Source organism: Pithys albifrons, chromosome 7 (genome assembly GCF_047495875.1).
Source record: "Pithys albifrons albifrons isolate INPA30051 chromosome 7, PitAlb_v1, whole genome shotgun sequence".
Taxonomy (NCBI): Eukaryota; Metazoa; Chordata; class Aves; order Passeriformes; family Thamnophilidae; genus Pithys; species Pithys albifrons.
This window is the reverse complement of record NC_092464.1, coordinates 1,404,228-1,429,683: the sequence shown is the minus strand read 5'-3', so window position 1 is coordinate 1,429,683 and position 25,456 is coordinate 1,404,228. Positions and strand designations below refer to the sequence as shown.

The 25,456-nt window shown below is 54.9% G+C and overlaps 1 protein-coding gene across 2 annotated transcripts; it reads right to left on the bottom strand.

The window, feature by feature from the left end:
- Positions 1 to 562: 562 nt before the first annotated feature.
- On the bottom strand, positions 563 to 25,448 carry KIF9 (kinesin family member 9). 2 transcript variants are annotated; one of them, XM_071560336.1, is made up of 23 exons: positions 25,381 to 25,448; positions 24,814 to 24,876; positions 24,374 to 24,439; positions 23,828 to 23,949; positions 23,005 to 23,092; positions 21,103 to 21,268; positions 20,873 to 20,979; positions 19,532 to 19,744; positions 18,129 to 18,212; positions 17,912 to 18,004; positions 16,248 to 16,395; positions 15,542 to 15,606; positions 14,869 to 14,946; positions 13,885 to 13,953; positions 13,200 to 13,304; positions 12,856 to 12,911; positions 12,284 to 12,440; positions 11,420 to 11,523; positions 6,281 to 6,489; positions 5,502 to 5,681; positions 3,913 to 4,028; positions 1,508 to 1,612; positions 563 to 765 (listed from the first exon to the last, which is right to left on the bottom strand). In XM_071560336.1, exons 1-23 carry the CDS (start codon positions 25,426 to 25,428, stop codon positions 577 to 579), a joined length of 2,631 nt encoding a protein of 876 aa, XP_071416437.1. In that variant the 5' UTR covers positions 25,429 to 25,448; the 3' UTR covers positions 563 to 576. The 2 variants fall into 2 exon arrangements, with proteins under 2 accessions (XP_071416437.1, XP_071416438.1); XM_071560337.1 differs by lacking the exon at positions 1,508 to 1,612.
- Between the last annotated feature and the right edge of the window lie 8 nt (positions 25,449 to 25,456).

The following is a 25,456-nucleotide window of genomic DNA, read 5'->3' as shown; positions in this document are numbered from 1 at the left end:
TCAGGCTCTGCTCCAGGGAACAGGGACAGGAGAGAGGGAACGGCCTCAGGCTGGGCCAGGGGAGGTTTGGATTGGAGAGTGGGGAAATTCCTCCTGGGAAGGGCTGTCCAGCCCTGGCACAGCTGCCCAGGGCAGGGATGGATCCCCATTCCTGGAGGGATTTCACAGACCTGTGGATGTGGCACTTGGGCACATGGTCAGTGGTGGCCTTGGCAGTGCTGGGAGATGGTTGGACTCAATCCTAGAGGGCTTTTCCAACCAAAATCCTTCCATGATCACCCATAAATCAGTGTTTGGTGTTTCATTCCCTTCTCCAGGTGGATCCCACCAGCAATGACCTGTTGCCCCAACGGGAAGAAGCCCAGGAGTGGCTCCAGCACCAGGAGAGGGGGAAGCAGCAGCAGCCTGGGATGTCCACCACAACCTCTCCAGGTTTTCCAGAGGCTCAGGAAAACCAGTGGTGCAGTTTGAACTCCCTGGCTCATGTCCTGTGCAAACAGTGGGATTGATTCCCAGTAACATCCCAACCAGCACAAAGGTTGGATGCCTTGATTTCCCAGTGTTTATTTTTGTGGATCAATCGTGGACACAAACACGAGGCACTTCTGGAGCTGGCATTCCTTGGGGAATGCTGGATCCAGGCTGAGCCCCAGCCTGCTCCATGGTGTGCAGGAGGGATGGGGGGTTGTTCTTCCCAGCAGCCGAGGCGATCCCGGGTTTCCTGTGCATTTGCTGGAGGGACAACATGGTCCTGTCAAAGGTTTCCTGGGAACAGGGAACACAAAGGGATCAGCTCGGATCTCAGAGCACAGTTCTTACCTCTAAAAACTTTTTTCCTGAAAAAGTGAAACCAAACACTTTCCCAGCCTTTCCAGGTGGTGCTGGGAAAAGCTGGAAAGGTCCCCAGCACTGCTGGTGGTAGATCCCAGCAGGCACTAAGAGGGCACAACAAATCCTGGGAAATTCTCCTCCTGAGCCCCAAAATGCTGGGTTTGAGATGTTTTTCTGGAATCCCAGAATGGTTTGGATTGGAAAGGATCTAAAGGATCATCCCATTCCATCCCCTGCCATGGGCAGGGACATCTTCCACCAGCCCAGGTTGCTCCAAGCCTTGTCCAGCCTGGCCTGGGACACTCCCAGGGATGGGGCAGCCACAGCTCCTCTGGGAAATCCATTCCAGTCCCTCACACCCAGGAATTCCTTCCCAATATCCCATCTGAATCTATCCCCTTCAGTTGAAAGCCATTCCCTGTGTCCTGTCCCTCCCTCCCTTGTCCCTCTCCAGCTCTCCTGAAGCCCCTTCAGGCACTGGAAGAGGCTCTGAGGTCTCCCTGGATCCTTCTCTTCTCCAGGTGACCCCCTCAGCTCTCCCTGGGAAAGCTGTTCCGTTCCAAGTTGGACAGGCCTTGGAGCAGCCTGGGACAGAGGGAGGTGTCCCTGCCCATGGCAGGGGTGGCACTGGGTGATCCTGAAGGTCCTGCCCCCCCAGGACTGGAACTGGGATCACCTGCTGCTCCACCCTCATCCTGGCCCTGTAGAAGGGGGTGGATGCCGGGCCTTGCGGCAGGAGCGTCTCCTGCATCCGCTCGAACTTCTCCTGCTCATCTTCATCCTGCCAGGAAAACCAGCATTCCATGGGAAAAGCACACCTGGAGCCACGAGCCAGCTGGTCCCATTCAGCTCAACTCCAAAGCCTTGGCAGTGAGAGGTTCCCCTTCCCACACCTCAGATGAGCAGATTTGGGCAGGACTTGGGAAAAGGGTTGGGATTTTCCCAAAGGAAGTTCCCCTATCCATGCTCTGCCAAAACCTTCCCCAGGACAGTCCCCCTTCCATTGCAGGATAATCCCACAGCATCCCAGAGGGCTGAGCTTCAGCCTGGTCCAGCTCCCAGCTGATGTCCATCCTGGGCTTCTCCAGGGAAAATCAGGAAGGTGTGGGCACACATGGCTTGAATAAGGATAATTTTTATAGACACCAGTTGTGTTTAATGTTTCCTTGCTGGATCTGAGGATGGACCCTCAGCCACCTCCTGTGGGGGTCCATGAGTAACCTGGAGAAGGTGACAGGGACATTCCTGTGGGATAAAAGGCAGGTGGCCAATCAAATCAAGCCAAGAGGGAGAGATGAACATCCTGGAGATGTGGGTTGGAGCAATAAATGGGAATTTACTCCACAACATTCCCAACAACTCCCTGACAGGAAGGGGGAGCTGAGGAGAGTCAGGGAACTCCCAGAGAACAAGGGACAAGACAAGAGGAAATGGAAGGTTTAGCTTGGATACTGGGAAAATTCCCTCCTGGAAAGGGCTGTCCAGCCCTGGCACAGCTGCCCTTCCCATCCCTGGAGGGGTTTAAAATCCCTGTGGATGTGGCACTTGGGGACATGGTCAGTGGTGGCTTTGGCAGTGCTGGGAATGGTTGGACTCGATGGGCTCCAAGGGCTTTTCCAGCCTCAACGATTCTGTGATTCAAAGAACTGTCCTTGAAAAGGGAAAATGTTTCCTCATTAGGTTTTATCCAAAGGGGTTTGGGTTGAATTGCTTTGCTGGGGTTCTTTTGCTCTTCTTTGTCCAGCCCTCCAGGGGTATCTGGAATTTCCCCCAGCCTGGAGGGCACAACACTGATTAAATTAACTCACTGGGTTTGTTGTCCCCTCCCATCAGGGTTGTCACTCATGTCCTCAAGGGAACCCATTCAGAAGGATGGGAAGAACCTGCCTCTGATGAGCTTTAAACTCCTCACATGCCCCTCTAGAAGGGAGGAAGGAAAATGTGTCCCTGGGATTTACAGAGAAAACACTTGGGCACCTGCAGGCAGAAGAATTCCTGTTCCATTCTCCTTAAAGCCCAAAGCTGGCCAAAAATGGGCCACTGAGGGAGAGGGTAGCATGGCTCAGCCCCTGCTCCTCCACTTTCCCAAACACCTCTGGGTGGTCCCCAAATCCTGATGGGGACCAGAATCTCAGGATGGTTTAGGTTGGAATGGAACCTTAAAGAACATCCAGTCCCACCCCCTGCCATGGGCAGGGACACCTTCCACTATTCCATGTTGGGATATCCAACCTGGCCTTGGACACTCCCAGGGATGGGGCAGCCACAGCTGCTCTGGGAAATCCATCCCAGTCCCTGCCCACCCTCCCAGCCAGGAATTCCTTCCCAATATCCCACCTGTCCCTGCACCCTGGCAGTGGGAAGCCATTCCCTGTGTCCTGTCCCTCCCTCCCTTGTCCCCAGTCCCTCTCCAGCTCTCCTGGAGCCCCTTCAGGCCCTGCCAGGGGCTCTCAGGTGTCCCTGGAGCCTTCTCTTCTCCAGGTGACCCCCCAGCTCTCCCAGCCTGGCTCCAGCCCAGAGGGGCTCCAGCCCTGGGGCATCTCCGGGGCCTCCTCTGGGCTCTCCAGCAGCTCCACGTCCTTGGGCTGTTGTTCCCAGGGCTGGGGCAGCTCTGCAGGGTTTGGGGTCTCCCCTCAGGGGGCAGAGGGGCACAATCCTCCCCCTGCCAACGTTCTGATCACAGTTTTTGATGTAAAAACTCTGGGAAATAAGAACTTTAACAGGAATGTACCTTTTCAGGGTCAGAAGAGCCCCCAGCAGCCCAAGGTGGTGGCTCCTGGCAGGGAACTCGCTGTGTCCCAGTTGCCCCAGCATGACACACAATAGTTTGGCTGCAAACCTGGGATCTCTGGGCTGGAGACCAGGCCCCCAGGGCCCCTCCACCTCCAGGCACTCTGCCCAATGCCTGGTATTCCCCAGATTCCCACGGGCCTCAGTCACTCTCCTGTTTTAGCCTCCCAAAGGATGTGGCTCCAGATAGTCCCTCTGTGCCTCACAGAGCACCACGTCCTCCTCTTCCTCCTCCTCCTCCTCCCTCGTTCCCTCCTCACCCACCAAGGAGAAGCAGCAGAGACACCTCACCAGGCACATGACTCTGTTTATGGGGATCATTCCAGGCCTGATGCTCCCGCCGGGCTCCAGAGCCTCCCGCACATCCTCAGGGATAAGGAAGGACTCGTTGTACCAGATCTCAAACTCTGCAAGGCACAGAGGGGGCGTTTGGGGATGTCACGACCCGAGGGACAGCAGTGGGATGGTTCTCCCCGCCCATGGATGGGGAGGGATCTCAGTGCTCTGGAATTTTCAGAGTGAGCTCAGAATTCCAAGATCTGGAGTTTAAACGACTGGAAAAGTGGATTTAAGGGCGCTGGTGGCTGTGCTGGAGGTGGTGGCCGCTCCTGGGGACATCCCCTGGCCACGAGGTGGCACCGCTCCTGCAGCCCGAGGATCGGGAGCGATCCCTTTGGAACGGTCAGGTCAGCACGTCTGGGCTCGGATTTCAAGCCCATACGCTAAAAAAGCACAGCTTTGCCATCCCATAATAGCCAGTGACAACACACAGCAGGTGGGAATTCTGTCCTTAGGAATCCTGGCCATTTCCCAGGCCCTGCACTCCTGATAGGGAAAGAGTCCTGGATGTCTGAGCAAATGTCTGGAGCACCCAGAACTGCCAAACCCGGATCCAACAGGAACCAGTGGCCACGTCATGCTGTGCCCTGTGTATCCCTGGAACAATCCATGGCATTTCTTCCAGCCTGGGATGCTCTGAGGGATCCAAGCTGTGCCCTGGCATGTTTGTAGAAGTGTTGCCATGTGCACAACATCCAAATGTTTGGGCCTCTGGGATTTGCTCACAGAGGGGACAAGTCCAGGGATACAGCAGGGTAGTTGGAAAGGATGGATTCAAATGTGGGACACACCAGGAATTTGCAGGGATCACCCTGGGCAGAGGGAGGGGTGAGCAAGCTCTGCTTCCTGCCAAGGCAGCACTGGAACCTGGAACTCACAGGGGCACAGGGACATCTGGAGGCCAGAGCCACTGCCCTGCCCCAGGGAAGTCCTTAAGAACCACCTGTGCCACCCAAAACCAAGGAGGAGGACAGGGGTGGTGTCACACTCCTTGGGGAAGACCTTTCCCCAGTGTTGCATCTCCTGGTGTGACCCAGGAGCAGAGTGTTGGTGTGTGGGAGAGAGAACCTGCAGGATCTCAGTGTCAGGTGAAAAAACCCCACTTAGTAAGCAATAAAATCCCATCTGGAAGGGAACAGGAGAAAGGACAACAGAGGATGGGAACTGCCTGGAGGGACAGGACACAGGGAATGGCTTCCCACTGCCAGAGGGCAGGGATAGGTGGATATTGGGAAGGAATTATCCCTGGGAGGGTGGGGAGAAACTGGGATGGATTTCCCAGAGCAGCTGTGGCTGTCCCAGCCCTGGGAGTGTCCAAGGCCAGGTTGGAGCACCCTGGGACAGTGGGAGGTGTCCCTGCCCATGGCAGGGGGTGGCACTGGAAGGTCCCTTCCAACCCAAAGCATGACCCAAAACCAACCAACCCAAATCCAACCCAAATCCAACCCAAATCCAACCCAAATCCAACTCAAACCCGTGATGGTTGTGAAATGCTCCCCTCTGGATTTATGCAGGGGCTGCTGAGCCCTGGTGCTCCATACCTGAGATGAGCCTCCTCCGGCACTTGTCCACCAGGTCCTGGCAGTACTGGATCTCTGCCCTGAGGTCCTGCAGCTCAGCACAGCCAGCCCTGTGCTCCTCCTGCAGCTCCCTCAGCTTCAGCACGAGGGCAAACTCCTTCTCATCCAGGATGACCTGACCCTTCTCATCCACATATTCTCCTGGGGGGAGAAAAGAAAGGAATGTTCCTGGGGAGGGTGGGGAGGAGGGACAGGGCTCAGCAGGTGGGAGAGCCATGGGGAGGGTCTCGCTTGGATCCCATGGGAAAAATCCCTGGGAAGCTACAGGAAAGGATTTAAAGGCTCAGTCCTGGACAGTGCTTTGGAGCAGTTAGACAAGAGCTGCTTAGAAACATGGAGTGGGTTGGGTGGGAAGGAACTTTAAAGCCCATCCAGTGCCAGCCCTGCCATGGGCAGGGACACCTCCCACTGTCCCAGGTTGCTCCAGCCTGGCCTGGGACACTCCCAGGGATGGGGCAGCCACAGCTGCTCTTCCCAACCTGTGCCAGGGCCTGCCCACCCTCCCAGCCAGGGATTCTTTCCCAATATCCCAGCTAACCCTGCCCTTGGAGTAGAGCCTGGGTGGCTCCTCTCAGGGAGGGAGAACTGTGGAGGACCCATGGGGAGGGCTCTGGGGACAGCCCAGCCTGTCTGCTGTCCTGGCAACCAGCAGTGGTGCTTGAGTGGTCTCACCACCCACAATTCCCTGAATCCAAGAGCTCCACCCCTCTGCCACACCCTCGCTGGCCACAGGGACTCACCCTCCTGCCACCTCCTCCGCCTCTTCGCCCCCAGGGTGTTCTCGATTCCCTCCACCTCCCGCTTGATGTCGTTGATCCTCCGTGCTATGGAATTGCTTCTCTTCTTCCTGGCCAGGAGGATTCTCTTGTTCTCCCTGAAGATCCTGCTGATCTCACTTCCAGCCTCCTTCTTGAACAGCTCAAACGCTTCTGGCTTGGATGGGGGAGAGCTGAAATCAGACACAAGCACAGGGAGGTCAGATTGTTCTGCCCTGAGGCACAGAGTCGTGGAATCAGGGAATTGTTGAGGCTGGAAAAGCCCTCTGAGATCATCCAGTCCACCCATTCCCCCAGCACTGCCAAGGCCACCTCTGACCATGTCCCCAAGTGGCACATCCACAGGGCTGTGAAATCCCTCCAGGAATGGGGATCCACCCCTGCCCTGGGCAGCTGTGCCAGGGCTGGACAGCCCTTCCCAGGAGGAATTTCCCCACTATGCCACCTGTCCCTGCCCTGGCCCAGCCTGAGGCCGTGCCCTCTGCTCCTGTCCCTGTGCCTTCTGCTCCTGTCCCTGTTCCCTGTCCCCTCTGCTCCTGTCCCTGGTCCCTGTCCCTGTTACCTGTCCCTGTTCCCTGTCCCTGTCCCCTCTGCTCCTGTCCCTGTTCCCTGTCCCTGTTCCCTCTGCTCCTGTTCCCTGTTCCCTCTGTCCCTGTCCCTGTTCCCTGTCCCTGTTCCCTGTCCCTGTTCCCTGTTCCCTCTGTCCCTGTCCCTGTTCCCTGTCCCTGTTCCCTGTCCCTGTCCCTGTTCCCTCTGCTCCTGTCCCTGTTCCCTGTTCCCTGTTCCTGTCCCTGTTCCCTGTCCCTGCTCCCTGTCCCTGCTCCCTGTCCCTGTCCCCTCTGCTCCCTGTCTCTGTTCTCTGTCCCTGTTCCCTGTCCCTGTCCCCTCTGCTCCCTGTCTCTGTTCTCTGTCCCTGTTCCCTGTCCCTGTTCCCGACCCCCTGTCCCAGCTCCCCCCTCCTGGCAGGGATTGCAGAGCCAGAAGGTCCCCCCTGAGCCTCCTTTTCTCCAGCTGAGCCCCCCCAGCTCCCTCAGCCCCTCCTGCTGCTCCAGCCCCTTCCCAGCTCCACTCCCTGCCCTGGGCACCTCCAGCCCCTCAATGTCTTCTTGTGAGGGGCCCAAAACTGACCTCAGGATTTGAGATGTGGCCTCACCATTCCTTGGGAATGGCCATGGATGTGGTTTGATGGGATGCTCCCTGAGGATGTCTCTCTCCTGGCTCTACCCCAGCACCATTCCCATGACATCTTCCCACCCTGCTGTCCCCCAGGCTGCTCCCAGAACAAATCATTGACACAGGCACCATATTGCTCAGGAGAGGCCTCAGAACTGAGTATTCCCTGGCAAGTGAGCCTCTAACAGACTGAATTTCCATAAAAATAACGAGTATTGTTCCTCCCTATTGTTAAACAAATGCCTTTGCTCCTTTCTGGCTGGATTCCCAGCACGGATGAGCCACCTCTGCCAAGCAAGTCCTGGAGCTCCCTGCACTGCCAACCCCACAAGCTGCTGCCACAGCTTTGAAGTCCTGCCTCTTTACAAAGCCTGAATTCCAAGTGGGATGCGTCCTTCCTGACTTCTCCATGAAAGGGCTTTGATGCCAAGATGCCCCTGTGAGCACCAGCTGTTATTCCAAGAGGAACCACTCTGGGCAAGAGGAGGGGAAAGGTCACCCTGCCATGGGTGGTGCTCTGTGCTGCCTGAGGTTCTTGGAGAGCAGGATGGATCTGGGAGCAGAAGAATCATGGAATTCCAGAATGGATTGGGTTGGAAGGGACCTTAAGGATCATCTCATTCTGACCCAGAGGGCTCCACATTCCTCAGTCAAATCCAAGCTCCACCTGCTGCCATCCCCTGACTGACCTGTTAAGGGCATTTTCCAGCTCCTCAAGGACTGTGGGACACAATTCCTGTGACAGACTCCTGGCTCAGGGCTGTAAACAACAGCCCTTGGGCACACTGCCACAGCTCCCACAGCCAGCTCCCAGCTGCTGGAATTGCTGTGGGCTGTGCCTTGTGCAGCTGCAGCAGCAGCTTGTCCTGCCAGCCACGGAATTCCAGGGATTTCAGAGGAACACCAAACACATGTGGAAGGCACGGAGGAACATGGAAACACATTGAGGTGCTCCAGGAGTAAATTCTCCTGTGACAGCTCCACTGCAATGCCAAAATCCAGGCCCCTCATCCTGGGCTGAGCCCACAGGGATCAGGGCAGGGCAGGGGGGGATTGTGCCCCTCTGCCCCCTGAGGGGAGACCCCAAACCCTGCAGAGCTGCCCCAGTCCTGGGAACAACAGCCCAAGGACGTGGAGCTGCTGGAGAGCCCAGAGGAGGCCCCGGAGATGCCCCAGGGCTGGAGCCCCTCTGGGCTGGAGCCAGGCTGGGAGAGCTGGGGGGGTCACCTGGAGAAGAGAAGGCTCCAGGGACACCTGAGAGCCCCTGGCAGGGCCTGAAGGGGCTCCAGGAGAGCTGGAGAGGGACTGGGGACAAGGGAGGGAGGGACAGGACACAGGGAATGGCTTTGAGCTGCAAGAGGGCAGGGACAGGTGGGATATTGGGAAGGGATTCCTGGCTGGGAGGGTGGGCAGGGACTGGCACAGGTGCCCAGAGCAGCCGTGGCTGCCCCTGAATCCCTGGAATGTCCCAAGGCCAGGCTGGGACATGCAGGCACTGGGAAAAGGGGATGCCAAGAGGCAGAAGCAGCTCCAGGTGGGATATTTAGACACGATGACTCAATACAAGAGGAGGAATCAAACAAAGGAAATCCTTGGAATTCCAGGCTGTGCGCAGGAGGGAAGGCTGGAATGTTGGAGCCAGCACTGACACACTCAGAGCCCTCTGGGAACGTGTCAGGCACTGCTGGGATCTCCCTTTGGGATAACAAAGGACTGAGCAGAGAGTGGAGAAAGCTCAGATTCAGTTTGTGAACGACAGAGACATCCTGACCTGCAGGAGAGCAGGGACAGGTGGGATGTTGGGAAGGGATTCCTGGCTGGGAGAGGCTGGGATGGATTTCCCAGAGCAGCTGTGGCTGCCCCAGCCCTGGGAGTGTCCAAGGCCAGGCTGGAGCACCCTGGGACAGTGGAAGGTGTCCCTGCCTGTTGCAGGAAGTGGCAGTGGATGATCCTCAAATCCCTTCCAAGTCAAATCATCCTGGGATTCTTTGCACCCATTTCCATGACTGTGGGGATTTGGGGCTGGGTGTGAGATCTCTGCAATTTTCCCACAAACTACAGGGGAAAGAATCCAGCAACTTTCAGAGGCTTTCCAATGAAAAGAGCACCTGGCCAGGACAGAGCTCAAAGCACACAGAGGTGACAGCCACCACCAACACATCCTGGTGCTCAGGGTGCTCCCACCACCACTGCTGTCCTGGGTTTCTACATCCAAGGAATCAGGATCTCTGAAAGTCTCCTGTTTCCTTTGTAGTAGCACTCAGGGAACAGAATCCAGTTGTTCCAGTGGAAACCAGCACTGGCAAAGGGAATCTACTCCCTGCAGGGTTTACCTGCTGGTCTGCTGGGATTCCTCCCCTGCAGGTGGCTTTGAAAGCTCTTTCTCACTATCTGTTCTATCCTGCTCACTTGCTCCCTCTTCCACATCCACAGCCTTGGTGGGACTTTCTTCCTGAGTTTCTGGTGGTGCAGAACCACCCAAATCTCTTTCAGAGGGAGGGATCACAAGTGTTTCCTTCCTGCCAGGGGGGAAAAGATGAACCAGATTAATTCCTTTCTTCAGTCAGAGGGAACTGGAGCCAACAGTGCTGTCTCCTTGACCCAAGGATTTGGGGAAATGGCAGGAGAAACCAGGCAGGGATTTACGTCTGTAAACTGAAGGATCTTCCTCTGTTCAGGACTTTCTGTTTCCCCTTTCTCTCCCAAAATCTCCTCTCCTTCCCTGCTGCTCTGCCAGCTCCCTCCCTGCCTCATCCATGGACTGCCCATTCCTGCCTGACCAGAGCTGGGCACTGAGAAGTGCTGGGTCCTGTCCTTGGGTCTCAACAACCCCCTGGAACACTCCAGGATTGGGGAAGAGCAGCTGGAAAGCTGGGAAATGACCTGGGGGTGCTGGTGACAGTGGCTGGACATGAGCCAGGTGTGCCCAGGTGGCCAATGGCACCTGGTTTGTGTCAGCTCTGGTGTGGGCCCAGGGCAGTGCCCATCCCTGTGCTGGCACTGCTGGGGCACCTCCAGTGCTGGGGCAGTTCTGGGACCCTCAGGACAGACCTGGAGGGGCTGGAGGTGCCCAGAGCAGGGAATGGAGTTGGGAAGGGGCTGGAGCAGCAGGAGGGGCTGAGGGAGCTGGGGGGGCTCAGCTGGAGAAAAGGAGGCTCAGGGGGGACCTTCTGGCTCTGCAATCCCTGCCAGGAGGGGGAGCTGGGACAGGGGGTCAGGAACAGGGACAGGGAACAGGGAACAGGGACAGGGAACAGGGAACAGGGACAGGGACAGGGACAGGGAACAGGGACAGGGAACAGGGACAGGGAACAGGGACAGGGAACAGGGAACAGGGAACAGGGAACAGGGAACAGGGACAGGAGCAGAGGGGACAGGGACAGGGAACAGGGACAGGGAACAGGGACAGGGAACAGGGACAGGGAACAGGGACAGGGAACAGGGACAGGGAACAGGGACAGGGAACAGAGACAGGGAACAGAGACAGGGACAGGGAACAGAGACAGGGAACAGGGAACAGAGACAGGGAACAGAGACAGGGAACAGGGAACAGAGACAGGGAACAGGGAACAGAGACAGGGAACAGGGAACAGAGACAGGGAACAGGGAACAGAGACAGGGAACAGGGAACAGGGAACAGGGACAGGGAACAGGGACAGGAGCAGAGGGAACGGCCTCAGGCTGGGCCAGGGGAGTTTTGGGTTGGATAGAGGGAAAATTCCTTCTGGGAAGGGCTGTGGGTGGATCCCCATTCCTGGAGGGATTTCAAGGCCCTGTGGATGTGGCACTTGGGGACATGGTCAATGGTGGCCTTGGCAGTGCTGGGGGAATGGGTGGACTGGATGATCTCAGAGGGCTTTTCCAACCTTGACAATTCCATGATTCCATGATTATCAGAGAAAAGGGAGAACTGTCTGGTGCTTGACTCACTTGATCTGCTCATCACTCTTGTTGTCTTCCTTCTTCTCATCAGGAACAGGTGAAGGAGAAGGAGCTCCAGCCTCCAAAGCCTCTGCCTGCAGCTTTTCCACTGCCTGCAGCAAATGAACATCCTCACCACCCACACCACCCACACCTTCCTGCAAGCAGAGCAGAGTAAACCACCTGTGCACACCAGGGAAGCTGAGCAGCCCCTCCCCAGCAGCTCCTCCATCCCCTGGAACAACCTCATCTGGAAATTAAACACTGTTAGAGTCCACACCAGGGTTTATGCACATGGATGATGCACATCCTTGGCTCCAGAAACTGGATGGATTAACAGAAGGATCTCAGCAGAGCCAGGTAGTGTGAACTCACCTTCTGCAGCTGAGTCACAGACAGGGCACTTTATAGGACAAGGGGAGGGTGTTTAGATGGGATAGTGGGAAGGAATTCCTGGCTGGGAGGGTGGGCAGGCCCTGGCACAGGTTGGGCAGAGCAGCTGTGGCCTCCCCTGGATCCCTGGAAATGCCCGAGGCCAGGTTGGATGGGATTTGGAGCAGCCTGGGACAGTGGGAGGTGTCCCTGCCCATGGCAGGGGGTGGAATGGGATGATCCTTAAAGTCCCTTCCAGCCCAAACCATTGAGGGAGTCTAATTCCCATTTAATAAATTATTATGGTCAGATAACTCTGCTGACTTCTCTCTTTATTAACTGGTGCTTGTCTGCTCTGGACACATTTTTGCCAAACCCATCCCATTATCATTCCTTAGTTGGATTTTAACAGGGAAAAGCTGAACTTGAGGCAATTCCCATTCTGGCAGCACAAACCAACTCCAAGGTGGATTCTGGGCCAGTTCAAGCACCAGCCATTACCTGATCCTTCTTCTTCTCCTTCTTTTCCTCCTCTTTCTCCTCCTCCTCCTCCTCCGAATCAAGGTCAGACCAAGACCCAGAGCCAGCAGGGAACTCCTCCTTGTCTATCAGAGTGTACTTGCTCCTCAGCTTGGCCTCCACCTCCTCCTGCTGCTGGCTGGGGGAGAAACAGCTCCTCAAACATCATATTCCATGTGGGACACCCTGTGATCCTGCCAGTATCAGATTTCCAAGGAAAACCCCCTTTTCCCTGTGGTCTCATCCCCAAACCCCCCCCTTGCTCCTTCCATGCTTCCCCATAACCATCATTTCCTTTATCCACTCTCTTCCTCTCCTTTTCCATGACATTCCTTTAGTTCCACTGGATATTGAAGCTTTTTGGTGGGTATTTTTGTACTTTTCCAGATGAAATCACATTAACCCTGTTCATTCCCATTATTATAACCTTTAATCCAGGCTGGATGGGGCTTGGAACAACCTGTGGGAGGTGTCCCTGCCCATGGCAGGAGGTGGGACTGGATGAGCTTCAATGTTCTTCCAACCTAAACCAGCCTGGAATTCCATGATCTTACCTTACAATCACTTTGAACTGTTTGAACACCTCCTGGACTTGCCTGACATTCACTATCTGAGGAGAAAAGGAATAAATCCATCAGTTTTGGTATTAATTCTTCAAACAAGTTCCAAATAAATCAATTTAAAGGGTGTTAGGAGTGAGGAAAATCTTCTCAATCTCCCAGAACAGCAAAATGGACACATGGAGCCAGTCCCTGGCATGCAAAGAGAAGTTAAATCACAATTCTGTGGTGCTTTTGGGGTGAAAAACGGCCTCTTCAGGAGCCACTTCCATTGCTTCTCTCCTGGAATAAGGTGGGATGGAATCAGCAAAGCCCCTTCCCGACAAAGGGCCACTCACCTCGATGTCCTTGATGGCTCCCCTGAGGTACTTGTGGATCTGGGATTTAATTGCTGCCCTCTGGGCACGGCTCAGGGGGCTGTGAGGCACAAAGGAGCGATTTGCCTGAGGGACAAAGGTGCAAAACAGGCTGTGGGAGGCGCAAACAGCGAGGGGAACATGGGAATGGTGGGACAAGGAGGGGCTTTGAAGTAAACGGGGGGGATTCACAGGGGATTTAAGGAAGGAATTCTCGCCTGGGAGGGTGGCACAGGCTGCCCAAACAAGCTGGAATTGTTCCAGACCGGGTTGGACAGGGCTTGGAATAACCTGGGATAGTGGGAGGTGATCCTGCCCATGGCAGGAGGTGGCACTGGATGGGCTTTGAGGTCCCTCCAACCCAAACCATTCTGGAATTCCATGATTCCATCAGTCAGGCACACCTGACATGGCTGTGCCCATTTGTGCTTAATTCTCATCATCTGACTTGGTAGGAGAAGGGATTTGGGAAAAAAACACTCCCCTTCCCATTCCAAGCAACCAACAGAAAGGCTTCAAGAGCCTGAGAAAAACATCTGCAGTGTCTGAGGACTGAAGTTCCCACCCAACCCCCTGTGTGGAATCACCAGAGCTCTCCCTGAAGCCCAAAGATGGGGCTGGAGGCAGGAGGGGAACACAAACCCTCTGGACACTGAGCTCCTCCTACCAGCATGTCCTGCAGGGCCAGTTCCCTCCTTAGGAGATCAATCTCCTCCTCCAGGGCCTTCACGGACACCTAACAGGGAAAAAGGGGTGAGCAAATCACTAATTATTAATCATTAATTACATTGCAGGGGGCAAAGCCCTGAAAGCAGCACCCAGGTGGCTGCTGGAGAATCCCCCAGCTGGACAGCAGCTCCCTCAGGGGCTCTGGAATACAGTTTGCTGTGGATCAGCTCCCAGCAGGACAGTCTGTCCTGCACAGTGTCCCTAAGCCACCAAAAGAAGGGCCACCTGCTTTTTAATGGGATCATTTCCTGATCTGGCATTGTAGGGATCAAGGATTCACTCCTTAAAATGTGTTTCCAGAGAGGTGTGAGCACCCAAATCTTGGGATTCAGGGAGAACTGGACACTGTGAAGTGGCCTGGGAGCATCAGAGCACCAAGTTCCCTTAAACACTCTGATTTCAGCTCCTCTGGTTTGGTTTCTTTCACTCCTCCAGCTGTGAAGGTGCACTCAGGACACTGTAAATCCTGTGATCCTTTTCTTTAAATTATTCTTTAAATAACTCTTGAAACTATTTCCTGGATTAACCAAGTTTTCTAATCATGGCAAAGGTGTCATTGCCCAGCAGGAGTGAGGATAAAGCTGCAGGCAGGACTGGGAGGATTTCCCTCCTTATCAGGGGAGCAACTCACAACAAAACAATTCTATTCAGAGGTGAATCCTATCAGGATAATTAGGGATTCACATGCAGGTGAAGGAATTCCTACATCAGGGAATATTGGCTGTTCCCTCTCAGGTAACTAATTAAATACCTACTAAAAAGGTTTAATATTAATCCATTTTATCATCCAACTAAAATTAGCAATGTCAGCTTGGCTGAGAAGGGACAATTTATGGAACTGCCCCATTTTCCTCTGGTTTTTAAGGGAATTATCCTCACTGTCAATGAGGCTGAGGATTCCTCCTTCCCCCTTTTTCCATACCTGCTGCTCCAGGGTCACGTTGGGAGCTGGCTCTGAGCTCACCCACCTCATCCTGCTGGCAAAGCGCAGGGAAGACAACTGGAAAACAGGGATTTGCAGGGACCAAACCAGGTATGGGCAGGAATATCATTTTCCAAACCTGTTACTACTTAATTAAACCAGATGCAGGGACACAGAAATCCATTGAACTGCTCCATGTCAGATCCAAGGACAGGGAAGCAGGAAACCTCTTTAACTCCATCATTTTAATCCATGTAAAATGGATTCTGCTGCTCCAAGGGATCCCCCCTGTGTGTCCCCAGGTCTCAAGGGACATTTTCACACATTTTATCATTTCACAGGTTAAAAAACCACCTCCTGGGGGGCTCCTCCTGACTCCTGACCCAGCTGTGCAGGGAACTGCTGCAATTCCAGGGAGCTCAGGATGGGATGCCCCATGGAAACCCATTAGGGTTGTTGCATAATAATGATAATTAACACTCTCCAGTCAGATTAAATTGGGCCTGCTCTGTCTCAGGGTCCCATCTGACAGGATGAGCCTTTGAGACAGGATGAGATCCCAAGGTTTGGGATAAAGCAGGCAGGATGTTTCCCCACCACAGCCCTGCAGAGGCTGTCCTGGAATCCAGGAGCAGGAGCAGGGCCTGGATTGGGCAGGAACCCTCCAACCCACCGTGTCCTCCACGTGAGCAGCTTCCCCACAGATGTTGGTCACCAGCACAGTGTTGCAGTTTCTCCCTGGGAAAATAATAATAAAAACAAAGCAAAGAATATCATAATAGAGGGGATGAATCATGGAATCCCAGGATGGTTTGGGTTGAAAGGGACATTAATGATCATCCAGTGCCACCCCTGCCATGGGCAGGGACATTTTCCACCATCCCAGGTTGTTCCCACCTGGCCTGGGACACTCCCAGGGCTGGAGCAGCCAAAGCTGCTCTGGGAGATCCATCCCAGTCCCTGCCCACCCTCCCAGCCAGGAATTCCTCCCCAGTATCCCACCTTTCATTTTCAGAAGCCCAGAGGACACAGCCAGAGTGTAGCTGTCCCTTTAAAGGGCACAGAACAACTTCAAATAAAGGTAAAATGTGTTTCCCATGGAGTGATGACACAATAAAAAGATGGAAATAAAGAATGTGATTTCCAGCACTTTATAAAGGTTGTGTTTCTCAGGATGCCCAGAGCAGCTGTGGGTTCCACATCCCTGGGAGTGTCCAAGGCCAGGCTGGAGCAGCCTGGGACAGTGGGAGGTGTCACTGCCCATGGCAGGGGTGGATGAGCTTTAAGGTCCATTCCCACCCAAACCATTCCATGATAAATCACATCCTCAGGGCTTCATGTGCTCATGGAAACCCTTTCCCAGGAGCCCCAGCCCTTACCCAGGGAGTCCTTGAGCACGTGGGTGAGTTTGCTCTGCCGGAAGGGCAGGTGGGCCCTGCTGGGATCCATCAGGGCGAGCAGGAGCTGCTCCAGGAACGACAGGGACCTGTTGATGTGGGAGTTCTCCCTCTGGGCCTGCCCTGCACCCTGCCAGGGACAGCAAAAGGGAAAGCTGCCATGAAGGGTTTCTGCCCAAACAGCTGCAAAAAGCATATTCCTGATCCAGAGGAAAGCTCTGAGGGTCAGGAGCACATTCAGACCCAAAAAATTCATGATCTGGAGCGTTCAGAGTTTTCAGACACCTCCATTTTCCTTTACAAGAAAAGTTATCAGAGACCTCAAGTTTTCAGAGACCTCAATTTTCCTTTACAACACTTGGAATTCCCCCCAGAGGGTGAATTGTGTGTTTGTCACAGGGCTGGTGCAATTCAAATTCTGATCAACACAGAATCTTATGGAATCAGGGAATTGTTGAGGTTGGAAAAGCCCTCTGAAATCGAGCCCAACCATCCCCCAGCACTGCCAAGGCCACCACTGACCATGTCCCCAAGTGCCACATCCACAGGGGTGTGAAATCCCACCAGGGATGGGGATCCATCCCTGCCCTGGGCAGCTGTGCCAGGGCTGGACAGCCCTTCCCAGGAGGAATTTCCCCAATATCCAACCCAAAACTCCCCTGGCCCACCCTGAGGCCATTCCCTCTGCTCCTGTCCCTGTTCCCTGTCCCTGTTCCCTCTGTCCCTGTCCCTGTTCCCTGTCCCTCTTTCCTGTCCCTGTTCTCTGTCCCTGTTCCCTGTCCCTGTTCCCTCTGTCCCTGTCCCTGTTCCCTGTACCTGTTCCCTGTACCTGTTCCCTGTCCGTTCCCTGTTCCCTGTCCCTGTTCCCTGTTCCCTGTTCCCTCTGCTCCTGTCCCTGTTCCCTGTCCCTGTTCCCTGTTCCCTGTTCCCTGTCCCTGTCCCTGTTCCCGTCCCTGTTCCCTGTCCCTGTCCCTGTTCCCTGTCCCTGTTCCCTGTCCCTGTGCTCCTGTCCCTGTGCTCCTGTCCCTGTTCCCTGTCCCTGTCCCTGTTCCCTGTCCCTGTTCCCTGTCCCTGTGCTCCTGTCCCTGTTCCCTGTCCCTGTTCCCTGTCCCTGTTCTCTGTCCCTGTTCCCTCTGCTCCTGTCCCTGTTCCCTGTCCCTGTTCCCTGTCCCTGTCCCCTCTGCTCCTGTCCCTGTTCCCTCTGCTCCTGTCCCTGTTCCCTGTCCTTGTTCCCTGTTCCCTGTCCCTGTTCCCTGTTCCCTGTTCCCTGTCCCTGTTCCCGTCCCTGTTCCCTGTCCCTGTTCCCTGTCCCTGTTCCCTGTCCCTGTTCCCTGTTCCCTGTTCCCTGTCCCTGTTCCCTGTCCCTGTTCCCGTCCCTGTTCCCTGTCCCTGTTCCCGTTCCCTGTTCCCTGTCCCTGTTCCCTGTCCCTGTTCCCGACCCCCTGTCCCAGCTCCCCCTCCTGGCAGGGATTGCAGAGCCAGAAGGTCCCCCCTGAGCCTCCTTTTCTCCAGCTGAGCCCCCCCAGCTCCCTCAGCCCCTCCTGCTGCTCCAGCCCCTTCCCAGCTCCATTCCCTGTCCTGGGCACCTCCAGCCCCTCCAGGTCTGCCCTGAGGTGCCCAGAGCAGGTGGCACCTCCAGCACCCACCGTGGTCCTGCTCAGCCTCTCAGAGCCTGCCAGGTCTATCAAAGTGATTCTTGATTTGATGCCTTTGAGGTTTGTGTAAACTCTGGACCGACACTGAGGGAGAACAGAATAAAAACTGCACTTCAACTGAAATCCAGTAAAAAAAAAGGCTGCAAAGGTCCTCTTTGCATCCCAAGGAATCTGTTTCCATCCCTAAAACCAGCTCTGGAGCTCTTACCTCAAGATAAATAGTAAAGATGCAGTGGGATCTGGAGGAATTCCTATTCAGGGCGTGCTCTGCTATCACTCTCTTGGACTCACCCTGCAAATGGAGACAAAATTCCAGGCTCAGCCCCTGGAATTGTGGCTTTTTGAGGAACAGCCAGGCAGCACTTCCCTGGCTCTTTCAGTTCCTTGATGACTAGAAAAGCAAAGAGCTCCCCAAAATGTGATGGTCACGGATTTCTGACTCTGACAGGAAAAGAAAGGGCTGTGGAGAAAGATGTCCAGTGGGGTTTCAGGAGTGTGGGTCTGTCACAGAGCTGGAGGGCAGGGAAGGAAATGGGAGGCTCTACAGCAGGGGAATCCACGTGTCAAGCAGATTCCCAGCTCCCTGGGTCTCCAGGGTCAGTGACAGGGAGGCACAGCCCAGTGGGAAGCTTCCTCAAAGCCTGGAGCTTTCTCTGGGAGCCTAAAACCACAGGGAGAACTCATCCAAGGAATGGATGGATCCCCAGGAATCATTTCCTCTGCTCCTGCCAACAGCTCTCAAGTTAAGCTGAATTATGGAACCCCAGAATGGCTTGGACTGGAAGGGACCCCAAATCTCATCCCACCCCTGCCATGGGCAGGGACACCTCCCACTGTCCCAGGGTGCTCCAACCTGGCCTTGGACACTCCCAGGGCTGGGGCAGCCACAGCTGCTCTGGGAAAACCATCCCAGTCCCTGCCCACCCTCCCAGCCAGGAATTCCTTCCCAATATCCCACCTGTCCCTGCCCTCTGGCAGTGGGAAGCCATTCCCTGTGTCCTGTCCCTCCCTCCCTTGTCCCCAGTCCCTCTCCAGCTCTCCTGGAGCCCCTTCAGGCCCTGCCACAGGCTCTCAGGTGTCCCTGGAGCCTTCTCTTCTCCAGGTGACCCCCCCAGCTCTCCCAGCCTCCACCACCACCACCACCACCATCATCATCATCACCATCACCATCCTTTTAGTCCTTAATAAAAGTAAGATTTTTAGGACATCAGATGGCTCCAGGTGAGAACACACATCCTGCATCCAGATCCAAGTATTTATTCCTGTTTTCCTCATGAACTGGAGGAGCCAGAGGGAAGAGGAAGATGCTGCTCTCAGAAATTAAAACTCCCCTCACAGCCCAGCCCATCATGTGAACGGCCCTGCTGTAAAACCCACTCCTGACCATCCCAACCTGTCTGCCAAAGACCCTTTTTTGGAGCATCTTCCAGAATCCCCGTGCCAGGCACATTTTCCCTGCAGGAACAAGGGCTGCAAAGAGCTTCCAGTTGTTCCACCCACAACCATGAGGACAAAGAGTGTTGGTTGACCCTCCCTCCATTCCACCTCCTGCTTCCCCACCTCCCCCCTGAGCCAACATCAGGAACAAAGGGAATATTTGGGTTCTCTTGCCTCAAAGAAGAGACTGAGAGCCTGTTCCTCGTGGCTGACAGGGTGGATGGAGAGCCCCCTGACAGACACGCCCTGGGGGCCCTCCAGGACAGCCAGGGGGGTGTCTCTGCTCCCTCGGGCCAGCAGGTCCCCCAGGGCCTCGTTGTAGATCTCCAGGTAGGAGATGTGGATGTTGATGGAGACCTCGATGGATTCTGCAGCTGCTCTGAAGACCTGCACAAGACACAGAGCTGGTCTTGGCCACACAGGGGACTTGGAGCTGGTTGTGGCTCTCCAGAGGGGATATTTATCTGTAGGTGTTTATGGAAAATACAAGTAGATCTGAGATATAAATAGGTATAAGATATAAATAGATCTAAGATATAAATAGATCTAAGATATAAATAGATATAAGATATAAATAGATATAAATAGATCTAAGATATAAATAGATATAAATAGATCTAAGATATAAATATGTAATACATGAATATATATATAATTTATACATTTATGTAAGGGAGGGATATTTATAGAGAGACATCTTTGAACAGCTCCAAGAGCATCTGGGGGGTTGTGAAGCTCAATCTGAGCACTGGTTGCTTGAGGGCTTGACTTGGATTTGGATTCAATGGTCCTGTGAAATCCTGGAGTGGTTTGGATGGGAAGGGACCTCAAAGTCCACCCAGTGCCACCCCTGCCATGGGCAGGGACACCTCCCACTGTCCCAGGGTGCTCCAGCCTGGCCTGGGACACTCCCAGGGCTGGGGCAGCCACAGCTGCTCTGGGAAATCCATCCCAGTCCCTGCCCACCTGTCAGGGAGGGATTTATCCCTAATATCCCATCTAAACCAGCACATGGAATCCTGGAATGGTTTGGGTTGGAAAGAACCTTAAAGCTCCTGCAGTGCCACCCCTGCCACGGGCAGGGACACCTCCCACTGTCCCAGGGACACCTCCCACTGTCCCAGGGTGCTCCAGCCTGGCCTTGGACACTCCCAGGGATGGGGCAGCCACAGCTGCTCTGCCCAAACTGGGCCAGGCCTTAGAGGTATTTTCCAACCTTAATGATTAAATCACCAGTTTTAATATGATTTCACAAAAGGATAGCTTGGAAAACACCCCTTTTGAAGGCTTGGTGGCCTTTGGGGAGCAGCAAGAACTTCCCATGAGCAGGTGGGACTAAACCTGAGTGAATGCCAGTAAAGCTCCCCTATTTCTTTAATGACCATTCCTGAGGAGAAATGAAGGACCAAAAGACACAAACCTTATTCACTGTGTTAAAACACTCTCCCACCAGCAAGAGCTGATGGCAGAGGTGTCCTGGATTTTCCTGCCAGCCCCTTTTCCCACCTGCAGTACCTGCTGGATGGCTCTGGGGATGATCCCTCGGTGCTGGTACTCAGAGGTTGCTCCAGTCATGGTGTAAGTTTTCCCAGCCCCAGTCTGCCCATAACACATGATGGTGCCTGAAGAGCCCCAAGGCAAAAGGAGCAGCTCAGTTGGGAGCCTCAAACACAACAGGGAGTGGGTCTGTCCTCAAATCAAACCTCTATTTATTACCAAAATTACAAAAATTAGCAATAAATCACCGTTGTAGCCACGTAAAGCTTCAGCCACCAAGTCCTTGGCCACAGCCTGGTAAACCTGGTCCTGGGAGGAGTTGTGGAGGAGCCCATCCATCCTGAAGGACCAGCCAGTGTGGGAGTTATTCACAGCCCCTCCCCTGGCATCTCTGGGGATGTGGATATCGATGCTCTGCAACCCAAACAGAGAGGGAGATCACAGAATCATAGAATGGATTGGGTTGGAAAAGATCTCCGAGGTCAGCAAGTCCAACCCTTGATCCAACCAACAGAGTGCCCTGGACTGGTGATCACAGTAGGGTTGGATCAAGATGTGGTGGATTCTCACTCAGTGCCACATCCACAGGATCACAGAATCCTAGAATGGATTGGGTTGGAAAAGCCCTCCGAGATCATCAAGTCCAACCCTTGATCCAACCAACAGAGTGCCCTGGGCTGGTGATCACAGTAGGGTTGGATCAAGACATGGTGGATTCTCACTCAGTGCCTCATCCATAGAATGGATTGGGTTGGAAAAGACCTCCCAGATCATCAAGTCCAACCCTTGGTCCAACTCCAGTCCCTTTACCAGATCATGGCACTCAGTGCCACGGCCAAGCTCAGTTGAAAACCCTCCAGGGATGGGGAATCCACCCCCTCTCTGGGCAGCCCATTCCAATGCCTGAGCACTCTCTCTGCAAAGAATTTCTTTCTGCTCTCCAACTTCAATTTCCCCTGGCAGAGCTTGAGCCCATCGTGCCCCCTTGTCCTATTGCTGAGTGCCTGGGAGAAGAGACCAACCTCCACCTGGCCAGAACTTCCCTTCAGGCAGTTCCAGACAGTGCTGAGGTCACCTCTGAGCCTCCTCTTCTCCAGGCTGAACACCCCCAGCTCCCTCAGCCTCTCCCCACAGCACTTGTGCTCCAGTCCCTTCTCCAGCCTCGTTGCTCTTCTCAGTTGGGTTGTAAGAGACCTCTGAGATCATCAAGTCCAACCCTTGATCCAACCCCACTGTGATCACCAGCCCAGGGCACAGAGTGCCCTGGGCTGGTGATCACAGTGGGGTTGGATCAAGATATGGTGGATTCTCTGTCCCTGGAGGTGTTTAAGAGGACACTCAGTGCCACATCCAGTCCCTTCTCCAGCCTCGTTGCTCTTCTCTGGCCCCGCTCCAGCCCCTCAATCTCTTGCCTCAACTGAGGGGCCCAGAACTGAACACAACACTCAAGGTGTGGCCTCCCCAAGGCAGAGTCCAGGGGAAGGGTCACTGCCCTGGGCCTGCTGGCCACGCTAGTTTGGATCCAGGCCAGGATCCCCTTGGCCTTCTTGGCCACCTGGGCACACTGGTGGCTCCTGTTGAGCTTCCTGTCCCTCAGTCCCCCCAGGTCCCTCTGCCTGGCTGCTCTCCAGCCACTCTGTGCCCAGCCTGGAGATCCAACCCAACAGCCTGAGGAGCTCCAGGGATGGAGCACCTGGAATGAGTCAGAGAAAGGAGCACAAACACCAGGATTGTTTCACTCCATTGGGTGTTCTAAAAGTACCTGGTGATGCTCTCAAATCCCTGGGGATAAACACTCTGAACAAAACAGAAATGTGGTTTAAACTCATCTGTTTTACATGTCAGTGATTTTGGGACTGGGAGGAATTGCTAATTAAGCACCAGAAGCTGAAGGGGAGGAACTTGCACAAATGGGGATGGAAATATTGTGCCAAACTGGAATTCCTCATGGAAACCAGCCAGCCCCAGCCCTCCTGGGGACTTTCCTGGAGATTGTTCCACAATAAGAGTGTTTGTCACAGTCAAAGTCACTGTCAACACACCCCAGACTGTTACCCATGACCCCAAGGGATGGGAAAATCCTCCCTTTCCGTGGGCAAAGCCAAAATCAACCCCCAAACCTTTCCCACTTGGAATTTCTGTTACTCCACCTTGTTGTCTGGCCCAAACTTGATCCTGTCCTGGGCAAAAGCAGGAGTGGGTTTGACTCTGACAAAGGCCTGGACAGGTTTTGCTGCTCTGAGGAGGGAGGAAAACAAGAGGAAAATGAGGATGTTGCATCCCCTGACATGAAATTTGAACCATTTCCCAGGAAAAGGAGAACTCCAGAGCAGCCAAATGTCCCCAAGAAGTGCTGGCAGCCACCAAGCTGCAGGTTTGAGTCTGTCCTTACTGCAGGGAACAGCAGGCAAAGAGGTGCTGAAAATCCTTCCCAGTGTTATCCTGCCTGGAAAACTGAGGATGGGAAAAGCTGGTCCCAATTTCCTTGTGTTTGGCAGGCCCAGGAGTGTTTCATTACACAAGTTTCCTTCCTCTCAGCCTTGCAAAGCAAAATATTTGCAGGAATGGGAGAGGGATTTTCTTTGCTTTGATTTCTTTTGGTTTTAAAGTACTTTGAATTCCTGTAAATCCCCCAATCCTCAGTTTTCTGGAGGATCTGCTGAGTAAATCCCACCTGAGAGGGCTCAGGGATCATCCAGCTGCCAAAGCCCCACCTGGGAAACAAGAACTGAGTGTTTGGGAATCCCTGGAAGGGGCAGATCCCAAATTTCCCCTCAATTATTCCCTCCACACACCCCGTGTTCAATAATTGTGTCATAACAACCAAGAACTTCCAGTCTGGGATAAAATCTTTTGGATTTCTTGTATGTCCAGGAGTTTGGGGATCTCTCCACCACTTGACCTGCTCCCAAATGAGATGTAGAGGTTGGAGCTGGGCTGAGATTTGTTTGATTTAAGACATTTGAGTGATACCTGGAAGAGTCACTGTTGGGTATAAAGTCAGGGAGCAGAGAGGAATTGCTGCTCCCCCTCTCCTCCTCTTCCTCCTCCTCCTCCTCCTCCAGCTCCTGGGAGCTCCCAGAGGCCACAGAATCCTGTCCAAAAAAACCCAGAACTCGTGTTGGAGCAGCTGGGAATTATTTCCTCCAAGCAAGAAGTACAGCAGGGAAAAGGGAGGGAAAATCTTGGGACAAAACTCCCCTATGGATCAGGAGTTCCAAATGGGTGGAATGGTCTTTGCTGTGATAATGTTTGTTGCTGGATATGAGGATAAAGCAATTATTTCTGGGAGTGTTAATTAACACCAGGAGAGGGGAAGGCACAGGTTGGGCAGAGAAGTTGTGGCTGTCCCATCTCTGGGAGTGTCCCAGGCCAGGCTGGAGCACCCTGGGACAGTGGGAGGGGTCCCTGGGACAGTGGGAGGGGTCCCTGCCCACAGCAGGGGTGGCACTGGAGGGGCTTTGGGGTCTCTCCCACCCAAACCATTCCAGGATTCCAAATGGGCCCAGCTGGGATTACCCTGAGATCACCCTCTGCTCTGGAGGCAAAACCTCGTGGCTCTTCCTGCTCCTGCCCATCTTCCTCCTGCCAGGGAAAAATTCCAAGTGAATTTTCCAAGTGAATTTTCCATGTGAAACCCTTGGGAGTGTCCCAGGGCTAGGTTGGAGCACCCTGGGACGGCGGGAGGGGTCCCTGGGACAGTGGGAGGGGTCCCTGGGACGGCGGGAGGGGTCCCTGGGACAGTGGGAGGGGTCCCTGGGAGGGTGGGAGGGGTCCCTGGGACAGCGGGAGGGGTCCCTGGGACGGTGGGAGGGGTCCCTGGGACGGTGGGAGGGGTCCCTGGGACAGTGGGAGGGGTCCCTGCCCATGGCAGGGGTGGCACTGGAGGGGATTTGGGGTCCCTCCCACCCAACCTGTCCAGGGGTCCCCTCCCTGCCCGTGGGCCCGGCTGGGGTTACCTGTGGGAAGGAGGAGGGGGCAGGACCTCGTTGTTCCTGCAGCTGCTCCTGCTCATCTTCCTCCTGCCAGGGAAACCATTCCCGCATTCCCAGTGGGACACCCCGGGACATCCCGGGACACCCGACCCCCTTTTGCTGCACCGACCCCATTCCAGCCTCCTCCCCACAGCCTGGCAAGGGAGACCTTCCCTCCCCACCCCCGGGCGGGCACGTTGGGGCAGCACTTTGTGCCAAATCCCCCTGGCAGGGCCGGGACCTTCCCAGAGCAGCCGTGGCTGCCCCCGATCCCTGGAGTGTCCAAGGCCGGGCTGGAGCCACCCGGGATGGCGGGAGGTGTCCCTGACCATGGCAGGGGGCGGAATAAAAGCATCTTTAAGCTCCTTTCCAGCCCAGACAACCCGGGTCTGATTCATCTCCTGAGGGGGAACTCTGCGGAGGCCGATGCTGGGAGCGGGGGGCGATGCCGGGAGCGTGGGCCGATGGCGCCTATGCGGCCGCACGGTCTGACCCCTGAGGAGCGAGGCGGTGACCCCTGGGGCACCTCCCGGCCCTGCTCCCCCCCCGTACCCCCTTCCCGGCCGCGCTCGGGCTCGTCGGCGCGTCCGCGGTCGCCATGGCAGCGTCCACTTCCGGGTTCTCCATG

Coding starts and splice junctions, on each gene's coding strand:
- KIF9 (XM_071560336.1), bottom strand. CDS start 25,428: ATGGCGACCGCGGACGCGCCGACGAGCCCGAGCGCGGCCGGGAAGGGG. Junction 18,213..19,531: donor CTCTCAGTCTCTTCTTTGAG/GCAAGAGAACCC, acceptor CTCCATTTGCAG/GGTGAGTCCAAGAGAGTGAT. Junction 6,490..11,419: donor AAGAGTGATGAGCAGATCAA/GTGAGTCAAGCA, acceptor GTCTGATTTCAG/CTCTCCCCCATCCAAGCCAG.